At 41.7% G+C, this 13,890-nt stretch overlaps 1 protein-coding gene across 8 annotated transcripts in view; it reads left to right on the forward strand.

Annotated features, from left to right (window-relative positions):
- The window catches only part of LOC126278680 (ankyrin repeat and IBR domain-containing protein 1-like), a 579,195-nt gene that overhangs the window by 495,170 nt on the left and 70,135 nt on the right, over window positions 1-13,890 (forward strand). For all 8 annotated transcript variants that reach the window (XM_049978928.1, XM_049978932.1, XM_049978933.1 and 5 more), the window contains one exon: window positions 10,001-10,186. In XM_049978928.1, the coding sequence (XP_049834885.1) occupies window positions 10,001-10,186 (186 nt within the window). The remainder of the gene's footprint in view (window positions 1-10,000; window positions 10,187-13,890) is intronic.

The raw sequence follows: 13,890 nt of genomic DNA on the forward strand, positions 1-13,890 counted from the left end.
TTGATGAGGAGAACACATAAAGAGCCATAATTTAATTTCCCAGAAACTTCGCTCAGTGTAAGATGAGTCATAACAAGTGAACACGTCTCACCTTAAATGTAGATACTCTACCATTTTTGACAAAATGACTGTCAAAGTTTTCAAGTTACTGTATGCGCCTTTTAGCAGATAAATTTTTCAAGCAAAGCTTTGGTGCAGTGGCTAACATTGCAGCTTCACTCTTTCGCACTCCATGGTCAAAACCGGATTATTACTTTTATTTTTCATTTATCCACCAATGTCCATAGAAGATTACTACACAAATGTTTTCCAGTAAATATTGAATTAATGTTGTTCTATTAGTCTACTTGGATGGATGAATTTAAAAAAAAGCAGTAGATGAGTGAGGAAACTGTTGAAAAATGTTTTTGGTGAAATTCCTGTAGTTCATCACCTGCAAGCACCACTTTTCGGTAAAGTGATCCATGATCTGTGATTTGCTGTGGAATTATTGCCAAAGCATGAAACCTTCAGTAGTGTTGATGACATTAATGACATTAAGATGTGCTGGCCGTGCACCAGGGCATGTTGGCACAGTGTTACACCGTCCGAGTTATCTGGATACTCCCTACTAACACCAACCTATCAGAACTCCGGAGATGGGAACTTGCCCTTCAGTATATCCTCCCTTCTCTATATCCACCAGGCCTCAACCTCCGCTAATTTCAAGTTGCTGCCGCTCATACCTCACCTGTCTTTCAACAACTTCTTTGCCTCTGTACTTCCGCCTTGACTGACATCTCTGCCCAAACTCTTTGTCTTTACAAACGTCTGCTTGTGTCTGTGTATGTGCGGATGGATATGTGCGTGTGTGTGTGTACGAGTGTACACCTGTCCTTTTTTTCCCCCCCTCTCCCTTAAAACCCACATCCTTTCGTCTTTCCAATCCCGGGAGTGGAAAGACTTCCCTTATGGGGAAAAAAAAGGACAGGTGTACACTCGCACACACACACACACACACACACATATCCATCCGCACATACACAGACACAAGCAGACATATTTAAAGGCAAAGAGTAAGGGCAGAGATGTCAGTCGAGGCGGAAGTACAGAGACAAAGAGGTTGTTGAAAGGCAGGTGAGGTATGAGTGGCGGCAACTTGAAATTAGCGGAGGTTGAGGCATGGTGGATATCGAGAAGAGAGGATATACTGAAGAGCGAGTTCCCATCTCCGGAGTTTGAATAGGTTGGTGTTGGTGGGAAGTATCCAGATAACTCGGACGGTGTAACACTGTGCCAAGATGTGCTGGCCGTGCACCAAGGAATATTTAGCCACAGGGTGATCCTCATTACCAACAAACACTGTCTGCTTGTGTCCATTCATGCGAATGGACAGTTTGTTGCTGGTCATTCCCACATAGAAAGCGTCACAGTGCAGGCAGGTCAGTTGGTAAAACACGTGGGTGCTTTCACACATGGCTCTCCCTTTGATCGTATACACCTTCCGGGTTACAGGACTGGAGTAGGTGGTGGTGGGAGGGTGCATAGGACAGGTTTTACACCGGGGGCGGTTGCAAGGGTAGGAACCAGAGGGTAGGGAAGGTGGTTTGGGGATTTCGTAGGGATGAACCAAGAGGTTACGAAGGTTAGGTGGACGGCAGAAAGACACTCTTGGTGGAGTGGGAAGGATTTCATGAAGGATGGATCTCATTTCGGGGCAGGAATTTAGGAAGTCGTATCCCTGCTGGAGAGCCACATTCAAGGTCTGATCCAGTCCCGGGAAGTATTCTGTCACAAGTGGGGCACTTTTGGGGTTCTTCTGTGAGAGGTTCTGGGTTTGAGGGGATGAGGAAGTGGCTCTGGTTATCTGCTTCTGTACCAGGTCGGGAGGGTAGTTGCAGGATGCGAAAGCTGTTTTCAGGTTGTTGGTGTAATGGTCGAGGGATTCAGGTCACTCACCCTCCACAACCTTCCCAACAAACCTCAACCTCCTCTCATTGCACACAGACCCAGTCTCTCCCATCTACTCAATCTCCCACTTCCAGCTCCACTCCCCCCAACACCTCAAAACTCTAGTCAACACAATCTGGAACCACAACACCCCAATTCATTAGTTAACCTTTCCTCCAAACCCCTCTCCCAATCCGAAACCTCTGTCCTATCCAAAGGCCTCACCTTCAGCCCCACCCCCAGGTTCAACCAAACTGCCCTTGTCAAAGATTTACTGTCCTACACTCGTAGTCTCTGCTGGAAATATCACTTTGCCACAAAGAAAAATAATCCTGATCCCACTTCTAATGATCCAACTCCCCAAGACACTATCCAAATTGAACCCTGCCTGCAACAATTCCGTCATCCATCAGAGCGGGACCCACCTCCTCTTCCTCAAAATCACCCTCTCCAAACCTTCCAGGAATTTCTCACTTCCAGCCTTGCCTCTCAATCTTTCTTGAAAAACCTTAATCCTACTCCCAACATCACCACAGCCGAAGCCCAGGCTATCCGTGATCTGAAAGCCGACTGATCCATCATCATTCTTCCGGCTGACAAGGGTTCCACGACCGTGGTACTTGATCGTCGGGAGTATGTGGCTGAGGGTCTGCGTCAGCTTTCAGACAACTCTACATACAAAGTTTGCCCAGGTAATCCCATTCCTGATGTCCAGGTGGAGCTTCAAGGAATCCTCAGAACCTTAGGCTCCCTACAAAACCTTTCACCTGACTCCATCAAACTCCTGATCCCACCGACACCTCGCACTCCTACCTTCTACCTACTTCCTAAAATTCACAAACCCAAACATCCTGGCCGCCCCATTGTAGCTGGTTACCAAGCCCCCACAGAACGTATCTCTGCCTATGTAGATCAACACCTTCAACCCATTACATGCAGTCTCCCATCCTTCATCAAAGACACCAACAACTTTCTCGAACGCCTGGAATCCGTACCCAGTCTGTTACCCCCAGAAACCATCCTTGTAACCATTTATGCCACTTCCCTATACACGAATATCCCGCACGTCCAGGGCCTCGCTGCAATGGAGCACTTCCTTTCACGGCGATCACCGGCCACCCTACCTAAAACCTCTTTCCTTGTCACCTTAGCCAGCTTCATCCTGACCCACAACTTATTCACTTTTGAAGGCCAGACATACCAACAATTAAAGGGAACAGCCATGGGTACCAGGATGGCCCCCTCGTATGCCAACCTATTTATGGGTCGCGTAGAGGAAGCCTTCTTGGTTACCCAAGCCTGCCAACCCAAAGTTTGGTACAGATTTATTGATGACATCTTCATGATCTGGACTCACAGTGAAGAACAACTCCAGAATTTCCTCTCCAACCTCAACTCCTTTGGTTCCATCAGATTCACCTGGTCCTACTCCAAATCCCATGCCACTTTCCTAGACGTTGACCTCCAACTGTCCAATGGCCAGCTTCACACATCCGTCCACATCAAACCCACCAACAAGCAACAGTACCTCCATTATGACAGCTGCCACCCATACCATATGAAATGGTCCCTTCCCTACAGCCTAGGCCTTCGTGGCAAACGAATCTGCTCCAGTCCTGAATCCCTCGACCATTACACCAACAACCTGAAAACAGCTTGCGCATCCTGCAACTACCCTCCCGACCTGGTACAGAAGCAGATAACCAGAGCCACTTCCTCATCCCCTCAAACCCAGAACCTCTCACAGAAGAACCCCAAAAGTGCCCCACTTGTGACAGAATACTTCCCGGGACTGGATCAGACCTTGAATGTGGCTCTCCAGCAGGGATACGACTTCCTAAAATCCTGCCCCGAAATGAGATCCATCCTTCATGAAATCCTCCCCACTCCACCAAGAGTGTCTTTCCACCGTCCACCTAACCTTCGTAACCTCTTGGTTCATCCCTACGAAATCCCCAAAACACCTTCCCTATCCTCTGGTTCCTACCTTTGCAACTGCCCCCGGTGTAAAACCTGTCCTATGCACCCTCCCACCACCACCTACTCCAGTCCTGTAACCCGGAAGGTGTACAAGATCAAAGGGAGAGCCACGTAAGAAAGCACCCACGTGATTTACCAACTGACCTGCCTGCACTGTGACGCTTTCTATGTGGGAATGACCAGCAACAAACTGTCCATTCGCATGAATGGACACAGGCAGACAGTGTTTGTTGGTAATGAGGATCACCCTGTGGCTAAACATGCCTTGGTGCACGGCCAGCACATCTTGGCACAGTGTTACACCGTCCGAGTTATCTGGATACTTCCCACCAACACCAACCTATTCGAACTCCGGAGATGGGAACTCGCTCTTCAGTATATCCTCTCTTCTCGATATCCGCCAGGCCTCAACCTCCGCTAATTTCAAGTTGCCGCCACTCATACCTCACCTGTCTTTCAAAACCTCTTTGTCTCTGTACTTCTGCCTCGACTGACATCTCTGCCCTTACTCTTTGCCTTTAAATATGTCTGCTTGTGTCTGTGTATGTGCGGATGGATATGTGTGTGTGTGTGTGTACGAGTGTAAACCTGTCCTTTTTTCCCCCCAAGGGAAGTCTTTCCGCTCCCGGGATTGGAATGACTCCTTGACTCCTTACCCTCTCCCTTAAAACCCACTTCCTTTCATCTTTCCCTCTCCTTCCTGAAGAAGCAACCATCGGTTGCGAAAGCTAGTAATTCTGTGTGTGTGTTTGTGTGTTTTGTTCATTGTGCCTCTCTGCCGGCACTTTCCCGCTTGGTAAGTCTTGGAATCTTTGTTTTTAGATAAATGAATATATGAATTTATATAAGAATGAAACATAAGAACATGAGAATTTAAAAATCTTGAAATTCCAGAAAATACTGTACACTTATGTATTAAATAGTAAATATATGACACATATTGTCAAACACAGTTATAAATTTACAATTAATATAATGCCCTTGTAACTCTGAACTTGATAAGAGACATTTGTGTAGCATACTTCTATGCATACGGGAAACTACAATTTTCAAAATACATAAATAAATAAATAAAATAAAAACAATATTGCATTTTGAACTTGGGTACAGAACTGAGAGGCCATAATGTTTACTTTCAGAAAAAATAGATCATTCTAGTCCTTTGCCTGTCATAGCTGAATTCATTGGATAAGAAGATCTAAAAGTTCAATCGCCATACCATTTTGGCTGAGATTAGCACACCCTGGGAAGCATCTGTATTAATCAAAAACATTGATCATCAATTTTGCAAAACAGTTGATTATTTTTAAATAAGGTGAGACTCATGTTTGATTGTCTTGACTCTCCTTCTACTGAGCAAAGTTTGAGGGAAATTGGGTTATGACATTTGCTGTGTTCTCCTCACGAGAGTACAATGTTCTACCGTACGATAATTTCCCTTCTGTTGTGGAAGAGAAAAAATGATTTAGAGCCAAATATGGGCTATAAAGTTTATGTTTGAGAATTTGGTTCTCAAGAAATACTGGTCATATGGTGTACGGAGATCCCATGCAGGCCCATTGTTGGCCACTACTCCAGTTTTCTAAAAACTTGGAGACACATACTCCACACACCAGTCAGTGCTTGCAACTCTACCTTTGAAAAGTGTAAACCTACTATGTTTACTTTCAGCAAAGATAGGTCATTCTAGTCCTTTGCCTGTCATAGCTGAGTTAATTGGATAAGAAGATCTAAAAGCGTAATTGCCATACCTCTAAGGTAAATGGGTAAATTAATTATCTGTTACCAGTTTAAATTTTGAAAATCAGTTTTAATCTGTTAAAATTCAACCTATCGAGCATTTGTTTACTGAACACCAAATTCTGTGTATACTGTTCCTGAGTTAAATAGTGTGGGATCAACTAACTCCAAATGTTCTCATGATGGAGACTTTTATGGAAAGTCTTACAAATAACCATGGATCCAGTCTCAAACATACCCTGCATGTCATAGTAAGTGTGTTGGATAGTCTGTTCACTCATTCTCTAAAACAGAATTGTATTTTCTTTGGCATGATGTCATCTATCTTTAAGATGATTTCTCTTGTATCTAACAACGGATACTCCAGGTAGTAAATCAACAGTGTAGGAAAAGAGAGACTGCTAATTACCATAAAGATAACAAGTTGCAGACAGGCATAATTAAAAGGCACTTAGACATATGTTTTGGGCCTCAACCTTTGTCAGAAAAAGAGAGACACATGGCATTCATTCACACAAGCAAGCACACCTCATGCACATATGACTGCCAGTTCCAATGAACTGTCTGCAAATTACCATGTTATCTTCAGAGTGAGTACATTGTTGAATTTGCTGGTATCTAATTTTTTTTTAAAAATTACAATTAAATCAATACAATGAAATGAATACCCTTAGCTGCATACAGGCATTGATATACATCAAGAGGGACAGTTGAAAATGTGTGCCATGACTGGGGCTCGAACCCAGGATCTCCTGGTGCAGGATCTCCTTTCATAGATTGATTGTTATGGTGTGTTTTAAGTTTCACTCATTTTGAATGTTTGGTTTTGAAATATACCGTATGGGTTTCTGAAATGTTCAGCTTCAGTCCATTTAACTGGAACCAGTTTTCTAAGGTATCCAGTGTGCTTATGATGGAGCTCGGAATTTTTTCTGCATTGTCATATTCAATTAAAACACAAGTATCATCTGCAAACAGAACTAATGGGGAATTTATATTTATGATTAAATCATTTATGTAGGAAAGGAACAGGACTGGTCCCAAAATGGAGCATTGAGGCACACCTTGTGATACTGTACTCAAGTTAGAATAACAATTCACTGCATCTGAGGTGATAGTTAACCTCTGTTTTCTGTTGTGTAGGTATGATGTTAGCCAATTTAGAGCATTGTCCTTAGTCTCGTATATTTCTGAATTGTAGATAAGCAAATTGTGGTTCATGGAGTTATATGCTTTTTTGAGATCATAAAAGATACCTGCAATTTTACTCCTCTCATCCAGTGGTTTGCTTATCTTTTTAATAAAGTTATTTACTGCATCCAGTGTGTTTTTTCCTTACGTGGACTTATGTGGAATCAAATATCCTCACATCGCAAAACTTTCCCATTGCCCTCAGCACAATTTCTCCCATTATTTCCATCCCCAAACTTACACACTGCTATCAACTCGCCTTACAACCACCTAACACTTTCAGTCATCCATTTCCCAACTCATTTTACCATTTCCCTTGCAAATTTTTTTTTTTTTTTTTTTTTTTTTTTTTTTTTTTTTTTTTTTTTTTGTGTAATGAACTTTCTTTTCAGATTCCTCCAGTCCCTATCCCTCACAAACATGGTACTGCAGAAACATCTCTCCATGACACAGGCATCCCAGAACCACCTCTGCTCCCTCTGAAAGATTCTATTACTACATACACCACATCTTCAGAAGTGAAACCCTTGGAATACTGCACAGGGAAGAGCATTACAGACACTGTCTCCATAAATTGTCTAACCTACTGACGTCCTGCTCCTGCATTGTAGTACCACTGTTGCTACCATGGTGAACCTCACGAACCCCTCATAGCACTCAGACCCTGCCTAGCTGACTTCTTCAATTTACAGTATCCTCCAAAACTTCACACCAATATTCCAAAAAATCCAGAACCCAAACAAACCCAAAACACTGTTACTAACCTTTCTACCAAAACTCTCAATCTCAAAAGGAGTTTAAATCCTATCCAAAGCCTACCCTCAGGCCTGTAGCTAATTTTAATAGGGTGTACACACTCTGGGACAACCGTGAATCTTTTTATCTGTGAGAAAACCACAAAAAAAAAAAAAACCCACAGGAATTTTCTACAATTCCAGGAATTTTCCATTATTTTTAGTCTTTGGTTAAATTTTTGAACTTTCGATTGGTAAGAGCTGATAAACAGCAAAATGTGTCAAATACTATAGGATGAAGACTATACTTTATAACAGCAAACTGCTTCTGATGAGCGTGACATCTCAACTGTTTACAGTGTGTTAACTGGAAGACGGTAGAGTTGTGGGGGGAGTGCAGGGAGAGGAGGAAGCAACCATTGGCTGGCGAGGGGAGTGGAGCCATTGGGGGGGGGGGGGGGGCAAGGCATGCCTACCAGTTGCAGTGCTGGCACTACAAATCGCGCGTCATGCTTACACGAAAGTGGAACTGAAATCGTCATGTACATTAATATATAAACAAAGTTGATGTGACTTACCAAACAAAAGTGCTGGCAGGTCGATAGATACACAAACAAACACAAACATACACACAAAATTAAAGCATTCGCAACCAATGGTTGCTTCTTCAGGAAAGAGGGAAGGAGAGGGAAAGACGAAAGGATGTGGGTTTTAAGGGAGAGGGTATGGAGTCATTCCAGTCCCGGGAGCAGAAAGACTTACCTTAAGGGGAAAAAAGGACAGGTATACACTTGCGCACACACGCACATATCCATCCGCACATACATAGGCACAAGCAGACATTTGTAAAGGCAAAGAGTTTGGGCAGAGATGTCAGTCGAGGCAGAAGTACAGAGGCAAAGATGTTGTTGAAAGACAGGTGAGATATGAGCGGCGGCAACTTGAAATTAGCAGAGGTTGAGGCCTGGCGGTGCTGATAGGTGTGAATATTACTGAACAATCAGTTTAGTACATCATTGTTGCAAAATACAGAGTGTCCACAATGAGACTCCAATATTTTAATATCCTATATCTTTCTCATTTCAGCCAAAAACTGATCACACCACTTCTTTATCATCTTGAATGATGGCGGTGCTTTGTTGTAAACTCGGCGAAAGTTTCTTTGCACTTGGCTCTCCGATTTTGTCTATGCATATCACCAGACCACTTGTGCATGATCCTTCCTATCCTCCATTTTGCTAAAACAATTGATTGCAGCTCCACTATGGGCACTTGGCATATCAAATTTGCACACCACAAACTTGTTGAGTTGCTCTGTCGGCCCCTTCAGGATTCACAGGTCCACCATCTGAAATGAGAATGATATAGGATATTAAAATGTTGGAGTCTCATTGTGGACACCCTGTATTTTACAACAATGATGTACTAAACTGGTGGTTCAGTAATATTCACACCTATCAGTACCTGCCTTCATGATCTGGTAGGCCACTGCATACAGTATGTTATCTTGACCCCTAGGCACTTAAGGTAGTCTGAACAGCTGCTTCATGAGGGAAGTTATTAAGCCTGTAGCACTGCCCCTCCTTCATGCTATCATATGCATACAAATCACCATCACTGAGCTTTGTAGCATCACCACATTGCTTATATCAGGCTATAAATTAGCATGTGCACCAGTTTCACATATTCTATGGGAATGAGTATGCAAAGAGTAGCTATATTAACTCTTGCAGAGGCTTTCTCAGAAGAGTCCACATAGCTTTACTTAACATGAATGCCCTATCTTGGCAGAATTCTATCTAAATTAGTTTCACTAGACAGCATAGAGTTATTACAATGTGAAACAGTAACAATAAACAATACTTAAACAAGGAAATGCCAAGCCATGACAGTGAAAGATTTGAAAGCCTTCCTTGAAGAACTAGTAATAGAACTACTTCCTAGTCTGCACTTTTGTGTGATGTGTTCCACACCAAACACAATTGGAGTATAGTTCGTTGAAACTTTTTTGTCACTCTCTTGTAAGAAACATTTTTGATGGTTTGTGAACTCACAAATTATGGGGAAGAAGATTTTCCAGTACTAGGCCTTCTTTGATTCCATTACAGGATGCTCTCTAATTGCAGAGCCTGAGGGCTTCACCCAATACTAAATTCCCAAAGACAGAGATCATGGATATATCTGTATTTTTAATCATTTTTGTATTGTCTTACGTGCCTTGCTTGATATAAATTTCATTTCAGCCACAATTATCATTGGTGTTGCCATTTTCACTTATGTTAGTGTATAATCATTGCATTGCATGGTTGGAAGTTAACTAGCTGATTTGTATCCAGATGACATACAATAGTAATCAAATACTGAAACTACTGTAGTGTTACATGTTATTTTTAAATGATCCACCTAAATGTATTATTTTATTCCAGGGAATCGTGAAGATCAGCATCAGTTAGAACTTGCAATTGAATTATCTCTGTGTGATCGTGAACAGCAACAGGACTCTGTGCAGGAAACTGAAAATGACCAAGATATGGATATTGATGTTGATGTTGCTGTTGACAATTTTCTTCGTAGTTTAGCTGGCCAACGACTAGACGCCAGCAGTGAAACAGGTGTGTATATTGTTACTCAAATTAAATTTAATTCTTTCATTCAAAAGAACTACCTTATCGTTATTTTAGTGTTGGTACTGAAAACCTAGCCACTTGTACAAGAATTGCTTTTATTGCTGTCAACGTTGTGTCTATAAAAATTATATGTCAAAATAGAAGCAGTGTCCTAATTACAGATGTTATGCCCTTGTATTTCACTAATAGAAAATACTCTCAACCAACAGTTAAATGTTTTTCACAAGTTGCAACATAGTTGTGGGTCTAAACAGTGATCCAGAAAGTGCAGAATGAGTTTCTTTTATTTCTGCCAATGATCACAAAACCTTTGGTCATTAGACTACCAGTTTCAGCCAGCAATCACCATCTTCAGATCTGTTTTTTAACTTGTTCTAAAATAATAAAGGTATAGTGGAATTGCCACAAAATATACACTAAATCAGCATAGCATAGCAAGCCACAGCTCTGGCAGAGTCATGCTGCCTCTATCACTGCTGGTCGTGGCCAGTAGGAATAGAGGCAGTATGACTGCCAGAACTGTGGCCTAGTTTACATCATATTTTAAATATGTGTGGTATGGATATACTGATTTTGTATATATTTTGTGATGATACCATTATGACTTTTTATTTTAGGACAAGTTATGACACAGACCTGAAGATGGTCATTGCTATTTAAATGGTTTTTCTGTCTTTTTTCAAAAAATGAGGTTTCATATACTGCAAACAGGAAAGGAAAACAGTGACACACAATAAACAGATACACAAAGAACCTACTCTCAGAGAAGAAATCCAATTAATGAAACTGAGTGTCCCTTTTTAATTTATGCACTTACAACAAATGAGATTGCAGAAATGTTGCTGGAAAATCTCTGTAATTTTACTGATAATCATAGTTATTAAATTTTTTTGTAGGAAAATTCTGGTAGAATGTAAATATTTGCGAGTAAAGGAGACCATTTCCCGAAAAGCAGAAGCATTGAATTGTCAACAAGCACACATGAAAAAGAGAGAGAAAACTTGCTCTCCTTCAGAGGAATCCCTGTATTTGCCACAAGCCAGCAAGCATTCTATCTCTGTTTTGTATGAAACTGTCTACAGCTCAATGTTTCTGTTTGTTGGTGAATGGTCCCTTTACTCCTAAAGTTATTAATTTCCACAGTTTGAGATTTGTGAACACTTTACTTGAAAACACTTAATTTTATACTCCATATGAAATTAACCATATAACTGTCAAATTCCTTTGTTGTGAATCTACATCACATATAAGTACTAGAAGGATTAAACAAGAAAACTCTCCATAAAGCAGAGGCATGAGCAGTCAGTAGCCCATAAACAGGACTGAAAATGTCGCTAAGCTTTCACATAGTGTTACTTTGGTTGATTACATGGTACCTCGCATTATAGCTCAACTGGGATGAGGATATGAAAGGGAAAGGTAGTAAGGGAACAGGCTGGAAATGTGGTACTAGTGAGCTGGACCTGGTGGGGAGTTACATGTGGCACACAGTGAAGTTAATGGGAGGGGGAGCTAGAACAGGGGCCATGAAGAAGACTGTGTAAGTGTGGAATGAGTGAAGTGGGAAGGTGGGGGAGGGGAGGGCCATGAGAAGAGAGACAGGGGTGGGTTGGGTGTGGGACAGGAGCTGAAAGAGACTGAGGCCAGGAGGACTGTGAGCTCACCAGTGTCACATTCCTGCCTTGTTCTCCTGCAGTCTCTTCCTCTCAGACCTTAGCCACCCTTTACTATGCTTTATTGTGCTCTTCTGTCCCAACCCACCTCCTTTTTCCATTCATCTACCCCATGGACAGACAGGGAATCAAACTCCTGTCCTCCTGAGTAGAAGTCCATTGCCAAATCACTTGGTTAAAATCTAATTTAATATGTCCACTTCACAAATATTTCTGTTCCTGTGCACGTTGTCACTCATCTAGCTTGTCATACTTTAACCCTTTGCCTGCTACAAACGGGCTTGCTACACTCCATGGAGAGCATAGCTTTGTCATCACCTGGGAGACCATGTGCTGACCACTACCTAAATACTGGATTTACCACAAGGTCTATTTCCCCAGTGCTGCATATTCCTGGACTGCTGGGCATGACAACTTTAACTGCTGTTACAAGTTTTGCCTTCCCCCACCCCCATCAATACAAAATAAATACAGTTACTCTATTAATAATAAATATTACAGGTTGCCCTGATGCCATGGATGTAGAAAGAAAAGAAAAATGAATTTTAAAGGAGAGGAAGACTATCTACTTGAGTTCAGAAAAATACATTTTAAAGGAAAGAAAGACTATCTGCTTGAGTGCACAGTCTAGGGGTAGCATCTTTTTGGTCCTCGGTTCCAATCCTGCCACCATTTAAATATTGAATAAAAATCATCAGCAATGGTGGCCAATGACTTCTGGCATAAGTAGTCACCCCTCATTCAGCAAACGGCCTTGTCAAAGAGTTTGTAGGAACGGACAGAGGCTCAGGGCACTCTCTTGCCCTTAGAGTGGGAAACTGCCCCTGAGAGCAGAAGAATCAACAGTGATAGTGGCATGAGGAAGCAGGCAGCAATGGAAACCCCTGCTGTAAAGACACATAATGTGTATTTACAGGACATATGACAATAATTGAAGAAGTGTCATGATGATATCTCCAGTGGCAAAAGATTCCAGACTAGCCCCCATTTACATTTCCAGGAGGGGACTGTCAAGGGGAATGTGACCTTGAGAAAAAGACTGTTCTATGAAATAGGGCATGGAATCGCAGAAATTTGAATGTGGTAGGGAAACTAGGAAATCTGAAAATGGAAATATTAAGGTTCAGTCTAGATATAGTGGGGGTCAGTGAAGTGAAATGGAAAGAAGACAGGGTTTCTGGTCAGGCAAGTACAGGGTAATATCAACAGCAGCAGAAAATAGGGGTAATATCAACAGCAGCAGAAAATGGTATAACCAGAGTAGGATTTGTTATGAATTCATAGTAACCACAGTAATAACTTTTTCACTCCTCATTTGTTGATTCAATTCATGAATTGTCAGTGACACAGTTGAGTTGAGAGACAGAGAGAGAGAGTTATTGTGAACAGTCATAGTGAACACTTTTCAAGAATCACAAGAGGAGGAGGTACACTTGGAAGATGCTGGGATATATGGGAAGATTGGCAAGGAAAGGAATATATGAAAAACACCAACAAGAAGGAGGACAGAGCAGCAGGACATCTGTTAATATGTCACAAGATGACTTCCATGGTATCAGAAGGAACTGTAGAGGGTAAAAACTGTAGAGGAAGTCAGAGGATGGAATACATACAGAAAATAATTGAGGACATAGGTTGCCAGTGCTACTGTGAGATGAAGAGGTTCACACAGGAGAAGAATTTGTGGTAGGTTTCATGAAACCAGTTAGAACACCGAAGACTCAAAAAAGAAAGGGAAAAAATGAACTTAAGTTTCTCACTTTAAAACTCCTCTGGAAATGAAACACTCCATAGCCAAACACACTTGTGTGTCAATACTGTTTTGCACCTAAGAATTTTATCTTTTCTGGAATTTTTAGTAGGATGGTAGAAGCCTATGACAAAAGCAATGAATCACATAGGATTCATCTCAGTAACTTAGAATTCTTTCATAGTTACTCTTCCATAAATCTGCTGCCCTACATATATTCATAACTGTAGTAACTCAAGGAAAGGTTGAATCTATTAGTGTTAGTG

This window comes from Schistocerca gregaria, chromosome 6 (assembly GCF_023897955.1).
Source record: "Schistocerca gregaria isolate iqSchGreg1 chromosome 6, iqSchGreg1.2, whole genome shotgun sequence".
NCBI classification, from domain to species: Eukaryota; Metazoa; Arthropoda; class Insecta; order Orthoptera; family Acrididae; genus Schistocerca; species Schistocerca gregaria.